The sequence below is a fragment of the Anomalospiza imberbis genome, chromosome 1 (genome assembly GCF_031753505.1).
Source record: "Anomalospiza imberbis isolate Cuckoo-Finch-1a 21T00152 chromosome 1, ASM3175350v1, whole genome shotgun sequence".
NCBI classification, from domain to species: Eukaryota; Metazoa; Chordata; class Aves; order Passeriformes; family Viduidae; genus Anomalospiza; species Anomalospiza imberbis.
Window position 1 is genome coordinate 34,629,455 of NC_089681.1, and position 21,221 is coordinate 34,650,675.

At 38.9% G+C, this 21,221-nt stretch overlaps 1 protein-coding gene across 3 annotated transcripts in view; it reads left to right on the forward strand.

The window, feature by feature from the left end:
* Positions 1-573: 573 nt before the first annotated feature.
* ARFGEF1 (ADP ribosylation factor guanine nucleotide exchange factor 1) overlaps positions 574-21,221 on the forward strand; it is an 85,835-nt gene continuing 65,187 nt past the window's right edge. For 2 of the 3 annotated variants that reach the window (XM_068187216.1, XM_068187230.1), the window contains exon 1: positions 574-1,251. In XM_068187216.1, coding sequence (XP_068043317.1) covers positions 1,128-1,251 — 124 coding nt within the window. In that variant the 5' untranslated portion in view covers positions 574-1,127. The remainder of the gene's footprint in view (positions 1,252-21,221) is intronic. The other variant, XM_068187223.1, reaches the window with a different exon arrangement.

The following is a 21,221-nucleotide window of genomic DNA, read 5'->3' on the forward strand; positions in this document are numbered from 1 at the left end:
TACTCCTGAATGCAAAAGGTGGTCCTGTTATGTTTTCGCCGCTTACCAGTTAGTGTTGATCTGAGCTTTTCATTATTTTTATTATGATTTATTTTTATTATTTGTTTCAATGCTCTATTCTCCTAGTGCACGTGCAGTGGGAAGAAACGCGGGATGACAGTGCTTTAGTTAGAGGACGCAGGCGATAGAGGAAGGGTACCACGCCAACTCGCAGGTGCAGCGCTCCTCCGCGCCCGAGGGGAGGTGCGGGCACGGCTACAGGACCAGGCTGGGAGTGAGGAGGGCGGAGGGACTGCCCCGGGGAGCCCGGACACCTCCAACGCCCCTTTCTCCCTCCCTGGGAGCCGGGAGCCGCTCTCCGATCGCTCCCCGGAGCCGCGGGCGTTTCTCTTCAGGGAAGGCGGTGGCTGTGGAAGGAGGGCAGCTCCTCTCCCAAGGAGGCCCCTTGCCACAGCCCCGGCGAAGCACGCCCTTTAGGAGCAGGTGGCACATCCTTGGGGGAGCCTTCCTCCTCCCTCCGTCTCCTCCTCCACCTCCTAGCGCTGGTGGCCCGGAAGGGAAGCCCTGCCCCTCCTCTTCATCCAGCGGCCATCTCCGTGGGTCCCTCTTCGCTGCCTCCCGCGGCTCCTCTTCACCTGTAGCGCGGCCGCGGGGCGGGCAGAAGGCGACTGCCCCCCGCCCTCCCGCTTCCCTCCGCCCGCCCTGCCTCCCGGGACACGGCCGCTGCTTCCTCCCGCTCCGGCTGCGGCCCTGACGTCGCTTCCTTCCAACATGGCGAGGGCAGGTTGTTGCTGCGGCCGCCGCCGCCGGTGCTGATGGAGGCGGGCGCGGGCCGGGGGCGGCTCGGGGACTGACGGGCGCCGTCCGCGCACACACGCATCGGGGGCGGGAGGAGAAGGGAAGAGAAGGCTTCGTCTTCCCTCAGCCGCGGGGGTTGGCTGTCGGCGCCGCCCGGGCCCACCCCAGCCTCCCCCGGGGGAGCCGCCGAGCGGGTGTCGGGACGCCCTGCGAGGGAGCCCTTCCCCCGCGGCCGCCGCGGCCCCTGGCAGCGCTCCCGGTGGGAGAGGCCGGTGCCCCGCTCTCACTTCCCCGCTCCACTCTCCTCCTCTCACGGCTCGATTGCGCCCATGTATGAAGGGAAGAAGACGAAAAACATGTTTCTGACCCGGGCCCTGGAGAAGATCCTGGCCGACAAGGAGGTGAAGAAGGCGCATCACTCCCAGCTGCGCAAAGCCTGCGAGGTGGCACTAGGTGAGGCGCAGCTCGGGCGGGCAGGGAAGGGGCGGCCAGATATCGGGGTGCGCTTCAGGGCCCGCTTTGCCTGTGTGTGTTTGTGTTGCGGGGGGGCTGTGGGGCTTCTCAGGGAATGAGGCAGAGGGACTGCCCGCCAGGGCAGGGTCGGGGGCGGTGCGGTTGTGGGCTGAGCAGTGGCACAGGTTTGGGTCGTGCAGTACAGCCCCCCGGAGGTGTGGGCACCCTGGGCTGCGGGTGAGCATCGCCCCTCGCCGGGAGCGGCCCCGTGCTGACAGCAGCGACGAGGGCGCTGCGGCGCCCGCTGGGCTCTTTTCCTCCTCCTTCCCTCCTCCTCCTCCTCCTCCCCACTCGCAGGATGAATAGGCAGACACGGAGCTGAGCTGAGCTGACCTGGAAGCAGACGGCCGGCGGGGAGGGAGCAGGTGACAGGCAGCGGTGAGGGCGGAGGGACGGGTGAGGAAAGGGGGTGGCGGAGAGCGAGAGACGGTGACATCGGGCCATGTCTGGAGTTGGTGGCTCTTCGGAGCCGGGAGAGGGCTGGAGAGGGAGAGGATGGTCCGGGAGATGTGCGAGGGAGAGCCTTAGGCGAGTCGTTCCTGGTGGAGAAATAGCTGATGGGAAGAGAGCTTTCTTCATGCATGGCAGAGCTGGAGCGGCCACGGATGATAACAGAATCACAGAGGTGTTAGGGTTGAAAGGGGCTTCTGGAGATCATCAGTCAGACCCCCATGTTGTTGGATTCCCAAGATGTGGGAACGTTTGCCTGCTTCGGGCCGAAGGAGGGGTGTTGGGTTTGTGGTGCGGCTCTGTCAGCGCCACCTCGTCTGGAAGCGTGAGGGAAGTACCGGTGCTGGATGGTACAAAGCACATGTAGGCATCCAATTACAGGCAGCTTAAAAGGACAACTTGGGCTTCACCATTCTGACATGACGAGTACAGGCGGGCCTTGACCCTGTGTGACAAAATACTGACAGACTTCTAGAGAAAAACCTGTTTAATTTAAGTAATACGTAAATGGATTATGTCCCTCCCTTTCTAGTGTAATTGTTTCCGTTTTGGAGATAATGATCTTGATTTTGTACAGTAATGTCTGATTAAATGAATTTGTTTGATGAGATAATGTTAAATTGAAATTTGCTTGTTTTAAAAATAAGTATAAGTAATTCGAAGTTGTTATTTTGTCATTCTGTTAATTCATATGTTAATGCTTATTTAAAAAAAAAACAATCCTGTCCTGTTCTTGATTTCTTTGTCTGTGAAAGATCCTGACAAAGGGAGGGGCAAAAATGACCATACTTCACCTATTTATTTCTTCTTAATTAAAATCGATGAGAAACAGGTTTTTTATTACATTTTTTGTATATTACTAGAGTGATTGACAATAATATTATAATTTATGCAAATGAGATTAAATGGATAACCCTTTGGCCCTTCTGTTGACTTTAGACTGTGCATTCAACTTTGAAATAAACCAGAGAAACGTTTCTTTATTGTTAAACTAAATTCCTATCCAGTCTGTATGTCATCCATAGAATTACACACTGGTATTAATCTTGTGTTTCTGCCATACTTTATTTCAGTAGCTTGATCTATCTTAAGTATCATCCAGATCCCTCTAAGCATGGCTCCATTGTGTTCTGCAGATTATAAAGCAAGCCCTCTGGATTGTGCAGTCTGCCTCTTGTGTCATGAAAACTGATTTGTTTGAGGAGACCCTTAAGCACACATCCCAGTGGTTTCTATCCTACAGCTTCATTGAATCCTTCTCCTGTGGATCTGATTGGGGCTTTAAATAGGAAAACAATGTGATGTGGGTATAAAAACTATTAAGGCAGGAAAGAAGAAATGCAATGTTGTGTTTACTACCTTATGTATATACAGGGGCTTCATGAGCTTGAAAAATATCAGACAGGGTATTTTTCTGTAGAAAAGCCTCTAACTACTGTGGAGGCTTATTGATTTTTTTTTTTTTTTTTAATTTAGCACGTTCCATTGTCTGGTTTTGTGCATGATTGGAAGTGGCAATATGTGACTCCTGAGTAGAGGAGTGCTCATGTCTATCTATAAGAAAATTTTTGGAGAAAAGTACATATCATGCATGTTTCACATAAAGTACAATGGCTTTTAAAGCTGAGCTATGATTTTTGCAGCAGTATTTGAAATAGGATGCATGTGTTGTGCTTTGTCCCTTTAGCTCCTCATCTGTTGAGACTACAGCTGGGCAGTTCTTTTCCACCTTAATCAAGGGGTATGGACTTCTTACTGCTTTCTTTTGAAGAGCAGCAACATTAATGATAAAACATTAGTAAAACTGTAATTTAGAGATGAATTTAATTTGGTGCTAAATCTGGCAAAGTCTAACTTTATGGTTTTATTGGATTTTTTAAATGGTAGTTAAATAAAAGTAGCTTTTAAAAATCATGGCAGTACTTCCCTATCTCCAAATCCATATCTTCCAAATCAACATTTTTTTTTTTAGTGTGAATATTTGTTTAGTCTTCACTGAAGTTACCTGTGTGCTCCATTAAGATCTTTTTTCTAACTGCATGACTGTAATGAAATGTTGCTTTTTATTTACTGCTAATAATAGATCATATATTTTAACAAGCAGTTGTTACTTGGCTTTTTTTTTGTTTCATTCTCTAAAGCTACTATTTACATTGTTTTATATTGTTTGTATAAAATTATCTGCTATTGAAGTATTTGATAAACAGTGATCAGAAATACAGTATCCTTGTACAACAGGCAAACTAATATTACCTCTGCTTTTTAGATTGAATTTAACAAGCAGTATTTTAAGAATCTTTAATGCTCTCCCTTTGTCATTTTTAATCCCTGTCTATTTTCTTATAAATCTGTAGCATTCCATTAAGATTATACATCATCTATTTTTGATTTGTGAGAAAAACCTTGCACCATTCCAGACTGTGGCAGTTTGACCTCTGAACAGGTGTTAGGATTAGGTCCTTCTAGTATGACCATTTTTCTTGTGATTAGAAGAAAGTAAAATATTGAGTAATACAACCTGAATTATAGATGTTTTTTATCTTTTTAACAGAGATGAAATTAAGCCTGATATTTGTAGCATCCTTTTTTTGATGATTTGCCAGGTTGTGTCTGGGTTTATACAGAACAGTTGAGTTTAATTTAACTTTATCCTTTCTGAGAGGTTTTCTCTCTATGTGGAAAACATAAGATTTCTTTAGTCACCTAATGAAGTACAGTTAATTTAGAACTTTGTATTGTTTACTTTCATAGCAACAACTCTTAGTCTGTGTAAGGAATGAGTATATCCTTGAAATTGTCCACTTGCAGAAAGCATGAAGCAGCAAGCTGTCAGAAGGATTATTGGATTTAGAAGCTCCTTTTCCAGTGAGTTGCCTCCACTGCTGTTTCCGTATTGCTTTTCAGCCATGCTACAGTCTAGGAAACCTTACTGTAAAAATACTGTTTGCATAAAGAATGAAAGAAAGGTCTTGGGTGAGAAAAAAATCCTCATCTGAACATAAAGTTTTTAATAGACTGAACAAAAACTGTTAGTGCTTTGTGTCAAAATCTGGAGCATGGATTTGTCTGCCTGAAAAGGTGGTTTCAGAGCACTAAGCTGGGCAAATCAGAATACCCTGCTTGTATAAAGTCTGCTAGTTCAACTGCAAATCAGGAGTCAAACAACTCTTCATAAAATCCAAGCCACAAGTGATATGAAATGTTACCGATACGTCCCTAGTACCTACTTAAAAGAAAAGTATGCATGTGCTGCCTGGAGTTCTGGAGCTACCAACTGAAGAGGGCCAAAATGTATTTATAAAAGGTTCTTTAGTGCTCCTTGTGTTGTTTATTTTAGTCTGTCATGCAAGGATCCTGCTGAATGATGTAGGTCTCAAGCAATGTGAAAGTGGCATCTCTGTTCAGTTTGTGCTTCCTTTATGTGTGTATGTAGGATAAGGGAGCAGTGGGCTATAGTTAAGCACTTCGTTTCTCTGGAAGCAGGTAATGCTTGGAGTAGAACTAACCCAGAGGTGTGAAGGTTCATCTGTCCTTAGCTGTGCAGGTCTGCAAATGACCTCTCACCTACTTTAGTTTTTCTGTCTCCCTTTTTACCTTTCCTAGTTTCATCCTGTGTCCTTCACATATATAAGCAATCGTGATACATGAGAATGAGTGTGGTTAATAGATATTTAATACAGAAATGTGTGTATGTGTTGGAAACTCCAGGTGTGTTGGAAAATACCTTCCTACACTATAATGAACAGTTAAAAGTGCATTTTGAAGACCATTATTGTGTTACTGCACTAAAATGAATTTTACTGGAGAAGTTGTGAATGAGCTAAATTCCTGTCTGTATTTTCGATAGTGCTATTCTTGGTAGGCTGCCTTCTATTTTTCATGAAAACTAGTTGTCCTTTTTTAGAAACTGAAAGTCACAATTTCTGGAGTTTTTTCTTTGCTGGAGACAAAGAGATTGGTGTTGTAATATTGTGTGTTGTCTTCATGTGCTACAGGCAATTATTTTCACACTATACAAGTCACTATTGTCCATATTTTTTTTTTTTCTGGTTGCAGTTGTCCTTCTGAAACACTTGTTTGTAAGCAAGGAGAATAAATGGAGATTTCATGCTAGTAAAAACCAAGATGTATGTGTGGTTTTTAAAAACCAAAGCCCCTGAAAATTGCAGCTGCCTTTCGCTCCTTTTGCTTGATTTACTGAGCTTGTGCTTTAACTAGCAGGCTTTCAGTGTGGTTAAAATCTCTTCTACTTCTGCAAAGACTTAAAACCTGCTGTGGTAACAGTAACGTTTGGTTGGCCCTATAAACTGTTTTGCTGGTTGCCTTCAGCATTTGAAATGTAAGGTTCTGTTTATGTAGAGTTTATGGGGCTAATTTAAGGAAAGTTGTGTGTGTTTAGATATTTTGGTGTTTTAGATGTAATCAGATCTTGGCTGTGCAGCATGGCAGTGGTGATGAGATTTAATCTCTTTTGAGAAAGGGGTGGTTGGCAGGATATATCTAAAAACACTTTTCTCAAAAACAGATTGTATCTGGGTCAGAAAAATGTTAATGGAGAATGAATATCAGATACTTGGGTTTTGTCCTGGAAGTTAGAAATGGTATTTCTTATAGGTAGCTATGATTTTATCTTGAAATATGTGTTCAGTAAAGCCTTTAATGTTTTGGAAGTTTGAACATTTTCACTATTTTTTAAAATTTAATCTTGCAAGACTTCAACATATCTATGTGACGCAGGACAGCTTTTAAATACCCGTGTTCTGCTGCGTATTTTAGAGCCTTAATTAGAATTTTGAAGCTTAAAATGAGAAGTTGTTTCCTTGTGACCAGAATGCATCTGTTTCTTGTGAGAACTATCTTTACTGTCCTGTGGGGCTTTGGTCTAGTTGATTTTTCTTCCTATACCCTTTTCTAGTGTATAACTGCGGTGACTGTAATATTTTCCTTTCTTTTCTTGGTTCTTGTGTCCAGCTAACCACTGTGCCATTCATGCAGGATGACAACTGTGTCTCTTCTTATGTGTCTTCTTCATACAAAAATGAAAAAAATAAGCTTGACTGTAGACATCAGTTGTACATTCCATACTTTTTCTAGAATCCTTCAGAGAGCAGTCAGTACTGAGATAGCATTTTGATAAGATTTTCTAAATATGTAATTTGTGCACTTGTCAGGAAGGATTTTAGTGTTAATGGGTCTTTATGAAGAGGGAAGCATCAACCATTGGTGTTCTAGTCAGTCTCTCCTGTTCTTGGCAAACATTCTAGGTGAAATCATGGACTTACAAAGATGAGTAAGGCTTGCCTTTCTGGTGGGGGGGGCACCTAGCTGTCAGTTTGGGGGTTTTATTGGTGTTGATACTTATATCAGGTTGCTGAATAGTTTGTACTTCAAATGAATGCTGCCAGGAGCTTGGGAAGCAAGACCTGCAAACTTGCCCATGACTCTTACTCTGTTCTGCAACGTCTACTGGTAGATCAGTGACTTGAATAGGCAGGGGAGAAGAGTTTTGGTTTTTCTATATCCAGCTGGAAAGCTTTCCTGTGTGATGTGTAAATTGGTGGTTTGCAGGGAGAAAATATTCTGGTCTGAAAAACAGCTACTGTCAGTTGAGCTTTATAGGCTGAAGGGACTTGGGAAACAACTCTGCAGATTTCAAGGAAGAAGGGAGATATCATGGAAATACAGCTGAGTAAGAAGTTTAATAATTTTTATCTTTAAAGGAGGCAGACCTTTACTGTGTGTGTTAAAAAGACAAAAATAATGTGTAGTAGCTGTGCTAGTCAGATGCATACAGACCAAGAAGTATTCTGTGCATTGTTCAGTTAGCCTGTAGTTCTTTCCCATAAGTAAGCAGTAGAAGAAACAATAGGCTATACCTAGGCAAAGCAGACCTTTAAGAAAAATCACATACAAGAGATCTCCAAACAGCCAAGGAGAATATAAAGTGCTTTTGTGGAATTTTATAGAAAGATAATATTGACCAAGGATAATTGAACAAATAGTAGCTGGTGTTTCTATGAAAAGAACTTAATGTATTAACTTAAAGAAGAAAACAAAAACCCAAACTTACCTAACACCACTACACAGCTTATATAATTTATAGATACTCTAATGGAATGCAGGGGGGTGTTTAAAAAAATCTGTTTTGAGGGATAAAGTAGATGATACATGTTTTTTGATGCTTTCCATTTTCAGTATAAATGTAGAGAGACACTAAAAATAGGTCTGTCAAGCCCCAAGAGTTTGAAATACCTGGCAGAATTCCCATATTGATTTCTAATCAATCTTGGGACACTGAGAGAATTCCAAAGGACTGGAAGACATCTGCTACTGTGCCAGCATTGTTACAAGGATGACCTAGGGAATTACTGGTGTATTGGCTTAATGTTGATCCCAGGCAAAGTAGTGGACTGACTGATACATATGTCAGTCAGAACAAATTTGGTAATCAGCAAGGATCTGAGAAAGATTTAAAAATAGTTTTCAAAAAAGGCAGGTCCTCTGTCAGTTTTAAAGTTTGGGGGTAGATTATAAGGCATTTTCACCACTTATTGGTCTTCTGTAACTCTTACCTTCTTCAGTTCATAACTTCAAATGATGAGGAGTAAAAATTGCCAAACTGGTAGAAAACTGGTTGTACTAACACTGTACCTTACACAACTTAGAGCTGTTTTGTCATGCATGGATGGATTTTTTTTTTCTTAAGTCCATGCTTTTTATTTTAGAATTATATAAACAGTTTAATAGCATAACTACATTTTTCCAAAACCAAAGATATCTTTTAATAAGACATTTTGGACTTTTTTTTTTAAATGACTTTCAGAAGGTTTGATTTTTTTTTTTTCCTGTCCCTCTGTTTCTGGTACTATATCACATATATTCGCATGTAACAAGATTGCATAGTTATTGATGTTATGCTATTTATTACTTCTTTTTGTTCAAATGGTTTATGTCTGCTCTTCAGTGCTCTTCAGGTTTTTTCCATTTCATATATTTCTTATGTTAGAAAAATTAGATTTTAAAGATAATTGAAGTTACTTGCCCTTGAGATAAATGGGTTTATTCAAGCTCTTTTTTGTCTACTCAAACACAGAGGGAGATAAATTTCAAGAAAATGATCCATTAGTAACAGCAATTCTGCACATACTGCCTTTAGCACTTGCTGTTCTAATAATCTCAACAGGTTTTGTAATGTTATTCCTACTTTCCAGTTAAAAATAAAAGTGTAGTTAGGTTTGTAAATATTTTTCATTAAGATATTTTAGCCAGTACTGGATCCAGGAGTGTTTTACTCATTTTTTTTCCCACTTGAAGTGACTCCCAGGTGTCAATTTGCACTGCAGTTGGTTTGAATGACCAGCATCTTTCAGCATTGCAATGTGCAGCTCTGCAGTTTGAGAGAAATGAGCGAGGAGATATTTTTAGACTTTGAAATTGAGATAAAACTATTGAGGTTTACAGACAGCATTTTATACTACAGTCTAAGCTGTCCAGTTGAATAGTATGAGGTAGACTTTCAGAGTTTCAAATCTGTAAATTAAAAATAAGTAGTGTGCCACTAGTATGATTTCTTTGGTAGCTTCCCATCATATTTTAGTTTTCAAACTATGTTAAAAATTGACGCAAATATAATTGTTCAGAGCAGTGTACTTTTAGTGCAGGTTGTAAGAATAAGGGAAATGCCCTTCCAAGTGAAGGTATTTTTTGCAGAGGTTTGGTTCTGTTGTGTGTAAAACTGACACACTGCTGCATGCCTGGGAAGTGACCTTGCAGGTGTTAACAGTGTGTATAAAGGTCTGTCTGGGTGGTACTGTTACCTGGACAGAGTGCAGCAGCCAACATGTAGTCACAGAGTTCTTTCTGCAAATCAGGAAAGCTGGAAAAGGCGGAGTCTTAACTTGGCTTGCTTAATTTGGCTGATGAACTGTGATGTGTGCAAGATAGCTGGCATTGGGTCTTATGCGGAGTGTAGGAAAGTGGATAGGAATAAATTAATCTTTGTTTTCATTATTCTGAAATGGAAACAGAACCTTAAGTAAAATTGCTAGAATAGAACAGCTGTATTTGCATGGAAGTTTGAAAGCTGGATAAAACTAAGTGTCTGAGGAGTGTGATCAAAATTTTCTTCACCTGCATCAAAATGAGACACTTGGATGTTCTCCACTTGAGATTTAAGATATGAAACCTGATTTTGTGTGATTATGCATATAAATAGGTGTTAAAAGCTTAGAAATTTTGCTGTAAAGAGGAATAGTTTGCTTTTTTAAAATTGTAGCTAACACTGTGGGATGTATAGTCTGTGGTAGTTAGTGATGTTTGGAGAAGCTTCAGGTTTGTATCTTAGCTCCTTTTCTCTTCCTCTTTGCACCTAAGTTTGACCTCCGTCCCTGAGTCTTGCTCAAAACAAAATCCATGTTCAAATTATTAACATCCTTTTATATTGAAGGAAAGGCAGCACTTGGACCATTCTTTCCTTGTTCACCTTCTTATCACATGAAAGCTGAAGTTGCTGTGTGCTTGATTGCTGTCTGAGCCTTTCAGTGATGAGCTTGAGGCAGGTGGCAATTTCTTTGACTGCTATAGTTTGTAACAGTTTTTATTTAACAGTAATTACTTATACTTTCTCCTTCACTGATCTTGTCTGTCCTGCTTGTTCTTTAGGAGCACTGTAGGACATGCGGTTAAAAAACTAAATTTAACTATATTGTTAAATAAAAAGAATTTACATAATCAATGCAAGTACATTTTTTCATTATACTGTATTTAGAACTATGGATGCAGTGGAACCAGTAAATATGGAACTAAATGCCTGGAATTCTTCACAGTTTGGTAAGCAGTGGTAAAAGAAGGACTTTCTTGTGGCATGGTTGGCAACATGAGTTAGGGTTACTTATACTTGAGTAGAGTTAATAACGCTGTGTAGTGGTGGCCTTTTAAGTAGACTTCCACTTGCTGCCTTATAGGCATCTGAAAAAAGGAAGAACAGTTGTCATGTGAGTAATTGTCTTAATTTATGTGGTCTGATCTTCTAAAAAAAAACATTATTGGATGAAAAATAAATTGTAAATAAATGTAAAGAACGTGGCAAATGAAAATTTCATTGTATTAATAATTAATGTATATGTGCTGTACTGAAGGCAGTCACGCTGCAGCTTTCAAAAATACTCACATTCTTACTTCTTATATTCTTTTAAATATCTTAGTCTGACCTGTTTCCTAAATCAGTACTTCATGGAGAAATCAGGACTTCAGTACGGTATGGTCACCTTGAATGCTTCATTTATAAGAGCTCACGTCAGGACTTCTGATTTAAAGTTTTAGCCTTCTAATAAAGTTCAGATTTTTGTTTGGGTGAAAATTACCAACTTGATATGGTTGGAACCTTTTTGGGGGCCATACCACAGACACAAAAATAAACTGAAGTCCATGCTTTATTGTTACCCTTTTTTTATTTCTTCTGTCAAATATGAGTTGTGCATGTTGTAAACAATCATTAAATTGTAGTCTTCTGGCCATCATCTTGTAGCTGGAAAAGATAATGATTTTCTTAAAATTCAGAGCTACAGTAGGAGGAAAAATGGCTTAGTGCTCTTTTAATTAGAAAGTTACCAGTTGTATAATTCATGTACAGACTTACATGTGACCTTTAAAGTTTTAGTGTCTGAAATGAATAAGAGTCTTGCAGTGCCACGTGTTTTGTTGTTTTTGAAGTTACTGTAGTGAGCAGGCTACTTAATGGGAGTATATTGGGGGTTTGTTTGGGGTTTTTTTGGTTGCAATTTCTCTTGGTATCATGGACTTAAAATTACCTTCTATTTAAGTCTGAAATAAAGATTAATAGTCTTCAATTTTTAAATTACCGTTTAAACTACCCATTTCCAAAAGGGGAAAAAATAATTGCACTGAAATATCTACAGGTTAAAAATAAAATGTAGGTTTTCTGCATATTATGAAGGGATGTTTTAATTTGATTCTTAAACCTTGACACTGCATAAGACCTTACTGTTCTTGGTTGTATCTTGTTCCCAACAAATCATGGTTCTGGTCATTTCACAGAACAGAAACAGACCTCGTACACATTGAAAATGTTACAGCAAATGATTGTCCGTGTTGTCAGGAGGATAATTAAAAAGTCTGAAGGTTCCCTTTTTCCAGGATGTAGGTAGGGTTACTATCCATAGTTTGATCAGCTTTAAATCAGGATTTTATTTTAAAAATAATCTAGCAGTCAAAATAAATATGTATTTTGAGATGAAGATGCTTGCACGACTGGCTAAGAAGAATCATTTTGTTCTAGGATTTCTTTTCTTGCATGAGTCTGTTCTCTATGTATATTACAGCTGTTTAATATGTTGTATACTTGTGTTTATGGAGGGTACAGCAGAGGTGTAATTACTTTTATTGCCTTGGGTAGTCTGTGAAACTTGTATATGATAGTAGTTTGTGGTAGCTGGCTATACTTGAAAACAGTATGGAATAAGGATGTATTATCACTGCTTTGCATGTGTGCTTACTCCTAAAAAAAAAAATTAAAAGAAAAAGGAATGTTCAAAAGATCATGTTACATGACAGTCTACTGAAGAGGTGGACTCTGTGAAGAGGGGACATGTAGCTTTTGTTCATACTGCCAAATGATCCAGAAACAAGACTGAGAAACATAATGACAGTCTTGTTCTGCAGCAGCAGCCTGTCTTTGCCAGAATAAATACAGAGCATTAATAAAACATTTATTTCAGTCTTCCTTTGTCACCAACCAAGCAAATGTCAAATAGAGCACAGTAGAAAATAACAGAAGTCTCAAGAAATAGTTTCATCAATAGGTAACTCTTTCAAAAAGGAATGTATGCTTGCTAATATATGAATGCCAGAAGTCTTTAAAAACAGTCAGCTGAGAAAGTGGTTTTAAAATGAGGCTGCTGTCTTAGGCCAGGAATGCAAAGGGATAATTTGTGGAAAATTCTTAATTCCATAGCATCAATTATAAAGGTAGGAATGTTTAATTTGCTGTGCTTGACAGAAAGCTTAATCATAGTAGGTAAATACATTCAACTGCATTTACAGGTAACACTGAGTTAAGATGTACTGAGCAGCTCTTGTGTTCTTCTTGAGTAGTTCTTCCTTAAACCAGGAATTGGTTTAAGATGTAGCAATTGAAGAGCTCACCTGTAACAGTGAGCAATCCCATCACTGTATGGGACAGTCAAACTGAGTACAACAGCTCAAACATAGTCTCAAAATCAGCTTTGTAGCAGTCATGAAAACCTCACTAAAGACCGTGAGTTTTTACGTCAAAAAGACTAATGCAAGACTGAGGGATCGGAAGGGAGAACAAAATGCTTGGAGCTGATTGTGAACAGTACACAGTTAGTGCATATCAGCTATTGGTAAAAGCTCCTCAAAGCTTTGTGATAAAGCTGGTATGAGCTAATAGCAAAGGAAGACACCCATATCCATATTGCTTGTAAGTGATAATGGGATCACAAAAATACTTGGGGAATACAAAGGTGCTGAAGAAGATGAAAACACATTATTTACCTTTTTGCTGTTTGTGGAAGCTGAGGAAGTTTCCTCTAGAGGAATTAAAATGAATGGCTTGGGAAAGGAATTCTCAATTTGAAGTCTAAACTAAAGCTTCCATTAACTTGCTAGGATTAGGAGTTTTTAAAGGGCCTCAGATCTGAAATTGCTGGATTGTTTAACAGAATGTGTAAGATTTAAATTTCATTAATTGCTAACAAAGGAATGGGAAGTGCTAAATGTGACTAGAGCCAGTGGTTTGTTTTTGTTTTTTTAAAGGCACCAAGGATATGAGGGATGAAGAAATCTTGAGAGCTTCAGCCTGGCAAATCTGAACTGTAGCAAAGAATAAAGCTTATGGAGAGCACAATGGATGTGTGTGCTGTGGTGAGGAAGAATCAGTGTGGACTTTTCTGAGGGGAAACCTACCATCCCAGATCTGCAGGGCAGAGTCATTGAGTGTATAGATAAGTGTAAGTTCACAGTTTAACAGTGAGTTCACAGTTTAACACTGAACTTCAACCAGGTTGCTCTTCCAAGGGTCCTGAAAGGTCTGAGCTCTCAAGGATTACATAACCTGTTTTCCCTACAAAGAGGTATTTCGGTTCTGTAGAGGTTCATGGTGTTTTGGGGTGAGTGGTGAGGTTACAAAGGTTAGTTAAGGAAAAAACAGAGTGAAAACAACCTGCCAAAGGCAGCAGTTGTGCTATACTGACCCACTCCTTGACCTAAGGGCACTGTTTGGGTTCTGCTAAATGCAAGCTGGTCTATATGGAGGAGGAAACTGGTCGAAACTGTGGGTGCAGAAACATGGGCTCTAAGTAAGACTTAGATCCGTCAAGAGGGTGCATGGCTTTGAATTACTGTGACTGATTCCATCAAAATATTGATTCCTTTGCCAAAAAGACAAATATGAAAACAATAGAGAAAAAAAGAAAGCTGTTAGGCTGCTTTATAAAGATACCACATGTTCCATGTGCAGTTTTTGCTTTCTGCTGCCTTCTTGATGCAGAAGTCAGCAAAGATGATTGAAAGTGTGGAATGTTTTGCAGAGGTGATCAAGCAGACTGTGCTTCTTGTTCTGTGAAGGGAAAAAGTGAGAGATGGAAGTAAAGGAAGTGTGTAAAATTTTAAGTGGCATAGACATGAAGAGAGAGTAATTCATTGTAATTTCTCATATGCAGATACAGAGGTCTTGTAAAGAACCTAGCTTATTTAAGTAAAGAAAAAAAAAATTTCCTGCAGCTTGTAATTGGATTCATCCTGAAAGTTAAAATTTTTTGAAAAGTGATTAAGTGAAAATTGAACAAGGGTTGTCAAACCTGCAGGAACAGTCTTTGCACAGGAAGAGTGTAAGCCACAGATGGCTAAATACTGGTAGGAGGGAACTATTGCAGCGTTCCTGCCCTGCTTTTGTAATCTGCATTTACTTGAGCATATGCTGTTGGCCATCCCTGGAAGCAAAATGAAGACTGGGTATCAAGGGTTTAAGAAAAACTTGCTGTTCTTGTATCTTTCTGTCTAATACAGTCAAATATTTTTAGATTTAATTTCTGGGGTTGTTCCCCCGTTCTAAAAGCTCTCATGAACTTTATTTGAAAACCTGGTATAGGGTTGATCTGGTTTTGTTTGCATCTTTGGACACTGATTTGCTTATGTATTTTATAAAATATTCACTGTCCATCAAACTTAATTAGATGCCTTCATTCCTCTTGTTTGAAATTTATTTTTCTACTATGTCTGCACTTTATGGTAAAATAGCTTTTGAGCTGGGTAATACAAAAGTTCAAAACTATTATTTTTTTATTTATGTATGAAAATGGATGGTTAGCTACAAAGAAAAAAATTATTCTTAATTAAATGGACTGGAGCTACTGCATGCAAATTCCTGACTTACGACATGAAATGATAATTGAAAATACTGATGTTCTGGGAATGGAATCATAAACTGAAGATACACTCATTCTAGAATTAAACTTTGCATGTAGGTGTAAAAAGCTGTGTTATATCCGAAGCAGGAAGAAAAGAATTCTTGTATAACACAAGGAGAGCTCGACTGTTGCAAAATATGCTGTAGCTTGATCTTTCCAAGTTAGGTTTGATTAGGCCTTAAAATTTTGATTCACAAAGAACCCAGGTATGAAAATGAAAATAGTTTTTGTTTCTTTTGAGTTTCTGTGTAACTGCAACATTTTATGTATACAACTGTTATACTGTCATTAAAATGTGAGGGTATTGGTGCTGAGGAGAAATTGAGAAACTGACATTATGACTTAAATTCATGTTTTTGGTACTTCTGTTACTACATTGTTCATGCTGTCATGAGAGTGTAACCTCTTGAAGCAGGACACAGTTAAAGATTAAGATGCCTACGAGTAGAGGCCTTCATATGTATCTGATCTCCTGTATTCCATGATTATTGTTCAGCTCTGCTGGCTTTGGAGAATGCTTGAGCAAATTCTGAAGCAGACGTCCTGGTCCATCTGCACCACTGCTTCCTCAGCTCGTAATTGCAGTGACAACTTGCGTTTTCAAGAGGTCAGGCAGACCGCATGCATGAAAACATGCAGGGAGAAAAATCATCTATATCAAACAGAATCCTAGCTGGAATGCAATATTTTGTGTTTCTAAATGTAGGTTCTGTTGAATGTTTGGGAAACCTTTTCCATTGTAAATGCAAACAGTTAAAATGCTAATTATATTTTAAAAGTTAGTCAGATACTTAAGAGACATTTTTCTGTTAAGCCTTCTGTTTATTGCATTGCTTGACTTAAGTGAGTGTGCAGAAATTTCTCTTACAGGGATGGATATGGTAGAAGAATCCAGCAATAACATTGCAGAGGGGTGAGACTATTTCATACTATCAGGTCTTTGATTTTTTTGAGTTAGACTGCTTATGTTTGTCTGCTTTGAACTTAAAGATCAAACTTAAAGATGATCTTTAGAGAGAAGCTCATTGTGTCCCTTCAGATGAGATACAAATCACGGGATTTTGTTCTAGGTGTATTTCATTTCAGATAAGCTTTATCGGGCAGGTGAAAATGAATTGATTAAAAATGCTGTCCCTACTTCAGATGTAACCTTCTGTCTGCAAAGTTTGTTTCCACCTCTGACATATATATATTTTTTTTATTTTTAATATATTTTATTTTATTATTACTATTTTTGACAGAAGCCCCACTTTTCCAAGCAGAGGAAAATGCTTGAGTTTCTGATTCTAACAGTGAAGGAAACTGAGCTGTTCAGTTAAAGGAATGGAAAGAGGGGAAGTCAGATTTGATGTGAAAAGGAACAACGTTCATTACCACAAGCTTGTTTTCTTTGTAAGACATGATACTACATTTCCTATCTGATGGCTTTCACCAGAAATGTTATACGTAGTCAGTTACATTGGTTTAAGTTTGCTTTTGACTTTTGAAATTTCATAGGGAAACATATAAATCTGCTGTGGCAAATCAAGAATTATTGATTGACTTATTGATGACTCCCATTCTCTAGAAATAGGCAAACGTGCTTCACAATTTCAAATCTCAGAGTTACTGGTTTCCTTGTGGCTTGAGGAAGCATAAACTCACCATGCCTAGAGAGTGTCTGCAGCCCTGCTCCAGCATGCAGTGCAAGCTACAGCTCTTCTGACTGCAAGAAATACTCAATCAAGTGAAGTAATGAATGCTTGAGAAAATTGATAGGAGGACTGGATGTACTGAGTCTCTCTGCAGGATACACTATTGAGAACTTCTGTCTGTCCTGATTTTTAATTCTGTTTTCTCTTTGATGAATATGCTGACAAAATAATGTGTGCCATCAGTTGACTCAGGTAAACAGGAGTTGGGTTGGGTCCCCTTATCTTGCATGAGCTATTCTATAGAGACTGGTGGAGTTACGTATGTATTCAGACCATTAAATTCTATTATCCTTTGAGGCTTAACCTTGCCCCCCTCCCTTAAATTTGAAGCTTAATTCAATTAGTAGATTCCCAGCTCTTTTTAGGGGGGTTACAGATGTTTGCAGAGATTCATAGTGCTTTGTAATGTTGGGTTGCATTGACAGAGGTGGTGTAAATAAATCTCGCTTCTGACAAGGATTCGGTTGATTATAATCACTGTGTTACAGAATTTATCATTGGTAGTCAGTTTCATTTACCTTATGTGCTACTTAAATGGCAATTATGCTTCATTGCAAGAATACTTGAAAAATCAATTCCTGAGGCAGAGAAGCTGCTTTTTATAGTTTGTTTAGGTTTTGTTTTGTCTGTTTGTCTCCAAAGACTTGCAGTGCTTTTCTTAAGTCCAGTATGTGCTATTTTCTTGAGAGATACTGGTAAGAATCTTTTTGTATACTGATCTGTATACTGTTGCACTTGGTGAAATGGCTTTTTCTTTAAATTGTAGTTATTTAGACCTAAATAATTGTAGTGTGCCCTTTGGTCAAACTCTTGTAGGAGGTCTGTCTTATTTTGGTATTTCTCTGAAGCATTTTTTCCTCTCATATTCTTTACTAAAGAAATAAATTACCTCCCTTAATGCACATTTTCATATATCCATCTTGAGTTTCATTTTCTGTTCTGTTATTCCAGTCTTTTGTAACTTAACAACCTGTACTTCCCCAGCAGTAGCCGTAATACTGTGTAAAGCATTTGTTTTCTTCCCATCCTACCCTTCACCACCTGGTAAAAGCAGGTGTAGGAACTCATCCATGCAGTGGGATTTTTTTCAAAAAGTCTTTTAAAATTTAAGTTAAAAATATCAGTATTTATGTTCTTAATCTGGTTTTACTTTGTTACATTTTAACTAGTAAAATCCCTCTGCAATTCTGTAGCAGGTGTGCAAGACGGTTTTACTGGCTTAAGATAGATAGATGATGCAGCCAGGAGGAAAGGGATGTTAAGTAGTAACTGATTTTTTGCTGTTCAGAACACTGAACATCACTGTAATTTTTTCTTGCTGAATAGTCTTTCTTTGTTCTGAATAGTAGTTGACTCATCTGTGTGCATAGCACACGTGTGCTACCTTCTTTCTTAAAGCAGTAAGAATTACAAAAAAGTAAAAAAAAAAACTGAGTGAAGTTAGTTTATGCTGTTTTCAAAATGTGCTGCCTGTCTCCATTTGAATAGTTGATGCTGTGTTGCTGGGGTTGTAGCCTATAGAAACAGAATTTATACTACTCACAAGTGTTTTAGTACATGACATGACAAAGAAGAGTTAGAAAAATTATACACATTGTGAATATGAAGAAGAATATATAGTTGCAGGCTTTCTCCCCCTTACGTGCTAAGAAACATTATTGTCCTGTCAAAACTTTACTTCATTACAAAAATAGCACTAATGTTGATGAGACATAGTGGTAGACTTTATAGACTTTTTGTAGTATATTTATTCCAGTGCATTTTTTGGTGTACATTGCAATGGGCAATTCTGTTCCAGCTTTTCCTTCCCAAAACATGTGATGCACATGAGGCATGGCAACTCAGGGTCATGTAGATCTACAGTGAGTTGAAATAGCGCTCTGACCTAATGAAAACTAAAATTGTCAGGCTATTTAAATGCAGTGCCTTGTGTAGCTATTGTGTAAGGAGTGCAGATATGCACAGACAGTGGAATAGGAGGAACCACTTTTTTTGGTGGTCACCTTCAGATAGACTGGATTGAAACACATTGGAAAACTGTCTTTTTAGGCAAGATACTGTTTTTAGTCTGCTTAGGTGATTATTTGGTTAGCAACCAAGCTGCTTTTGTTAATGGACCTTTTCAGCAACTTGTACCACCAGTTCTGAGCATGAAACCAATTCACAGAGGTTGTGGGAGGAGGTGCCAAAGGGTGGCACAAGGTCTTTGAAAGGTATGCCCTGCTTGATTAAACTAAATACACTATGGCTATCCTCTTGTAACTGTTTAAAGATACAAATAAAAAGTCTATTTCCCTTCTTTGATATTGACCTAAGAAAAATCACAAATTTGGATGTCGCTGGGAGTTTGCTGTAGATTTAATAAAGGATGACCCATATAGTAATGGGGGAAGCAGAGGATTTACTGCTGTAGGAAGTGAGCTTTTCGGCCACATGTTAGAAAATAAATGCTATTAAGAATGACTGTAGTTCAGTTATCCTTGGTAATGTGTGACCTATATGTGTGTCACCACTCCTCAAGTAGTGAAGCAACTTGACAGTAGTCTCAACTTGGTTTAGCAAATAGAAGGATTATTATGGAAAATCCAGTTATAAAACCCCAGTGGATTGAATTATTCTAAATTAATTTTAAGCAGAATAAGGCCACTAGAGTAGTTTCTGCTTTTGTATAGATTTACCAGTGATTCTGTATTTGAAAATGTCATCTCTAATAAACTGAAGGAGCAGGTACTAAGTTTGACTGAACCAAGACAGGTTGTGCATTCAGGTTTCTAAATTTACACCACTTGCATATTCCTGAATGATATATTGTGAGCAGGGCTGTGGGGAACCTGTAGTTCTAGTATTAGTGCTATCTAAAAATGGCTAAAAAGAAAACTGAGAATAAAGGAGAAGATGGCTTCAAAGATTAAAAAAAAAAATTGATAAGGAGCATGAGACATAATGACTTTTGAAGTGCAGATATAACAGTAGAGGAACACTTGGACAGGATTTGCTGCGAATCTGTAGCATATCTGAAAATAGGGCATGGGAAGTAACAACAGATAACTGTTCCTTTCCTGTATTAGCACTCTTCAAAGGAGTTAGTGTCATCTAAAGTTGAAGCACACTACCAAAATCAGTGTTTGTGACTTCTGAGTTTTGACTTTGTGTGTATGTACATGTAAATATTTCTCTGCATGATTCAAAGGTTACTCCTCTGTGTTTTTCAAAGATAATGAGATATGACTTCTCATACCAAGGAAGCATTTCACTTGATCAGAGGGTTTCAAGATTTTGTAGAGCACAACAAGGAGGATTTACAGAATTTCATCAACAGTTATCAGACTCAAAATATAACTGCTGTTTGTTTGGAATGCTGCTTCTTAAATTGACCTGCTTCCGTGGTTACTCCTTGGATACCTGTAAACATGAAGTTGAAACAGTGTAATATGTTGGAATGGAAAGTAAGTGGAAGTGTTCAGATATACTCCTGAGATTCTTTTAGTCTATACAAGAATTATTTTTTGTTATATAAATGCTAAATGAAGAGCACAGCAGTGATTTTCTTAAATCTGTACAGAACTTTGCTGTTTTCAGTCCCTGGGCCATAGCTGTGTGAGCTATAATTTTATAGACAGAGAAAACTAAATATAATGAAAAGATGTAAATAACCCAAGCAAGAACCAGTAGTTGTAGAGATGTGTGAATAAACTGTCACTGAAGGTCTGTGCTAAAGTCTGGACTCAGGAATTTTTAGAGGGAAGGAACGCTCGTGATACTTTACAATGGGTAGAATGCACACAGGTAAAATTCACACTTTGATGCTATATTGGGCTTGCACTTGCATCTGCATTTCTTCCAATCCCATTTTCCTTTAGGTTAGCTGGATTAAAACAGAATAAAAGCTGCATCCTAAAGGCCTAGTGCCACTATCAGCCTCTTCTTGGACTCCCAAAAATAGGCTTCTTTTGTCCATCTTCTAGACACTGTGTTGAAGAGGGTTTGAGGGAAAGGAGGGGAGATCTCTGTCCATCCTGGAAGGTAAGACGGAAAAAGCTATTTATAGGATTTAGAGGAAGACATAGTACTGTGATATGTATCTTGGGAATTCCATTTAAGAAACAATTTCAGCTTTCATAATGAGTGGTTTGTTCTGCCGGCAACCCAAAATACTGATCATTTCAGTACTGTCCTCCTATAATGAATTTGCATACACTATTACTGGTTTTAGACAGGTCAACCTGATTTGATAATCTACAGGAATAGATTAGTACAGTGTTAAACTAAACTGTTTAATTATTCTGTGCTGGTTTGAGATCCCAATGAGGCTTTTTAT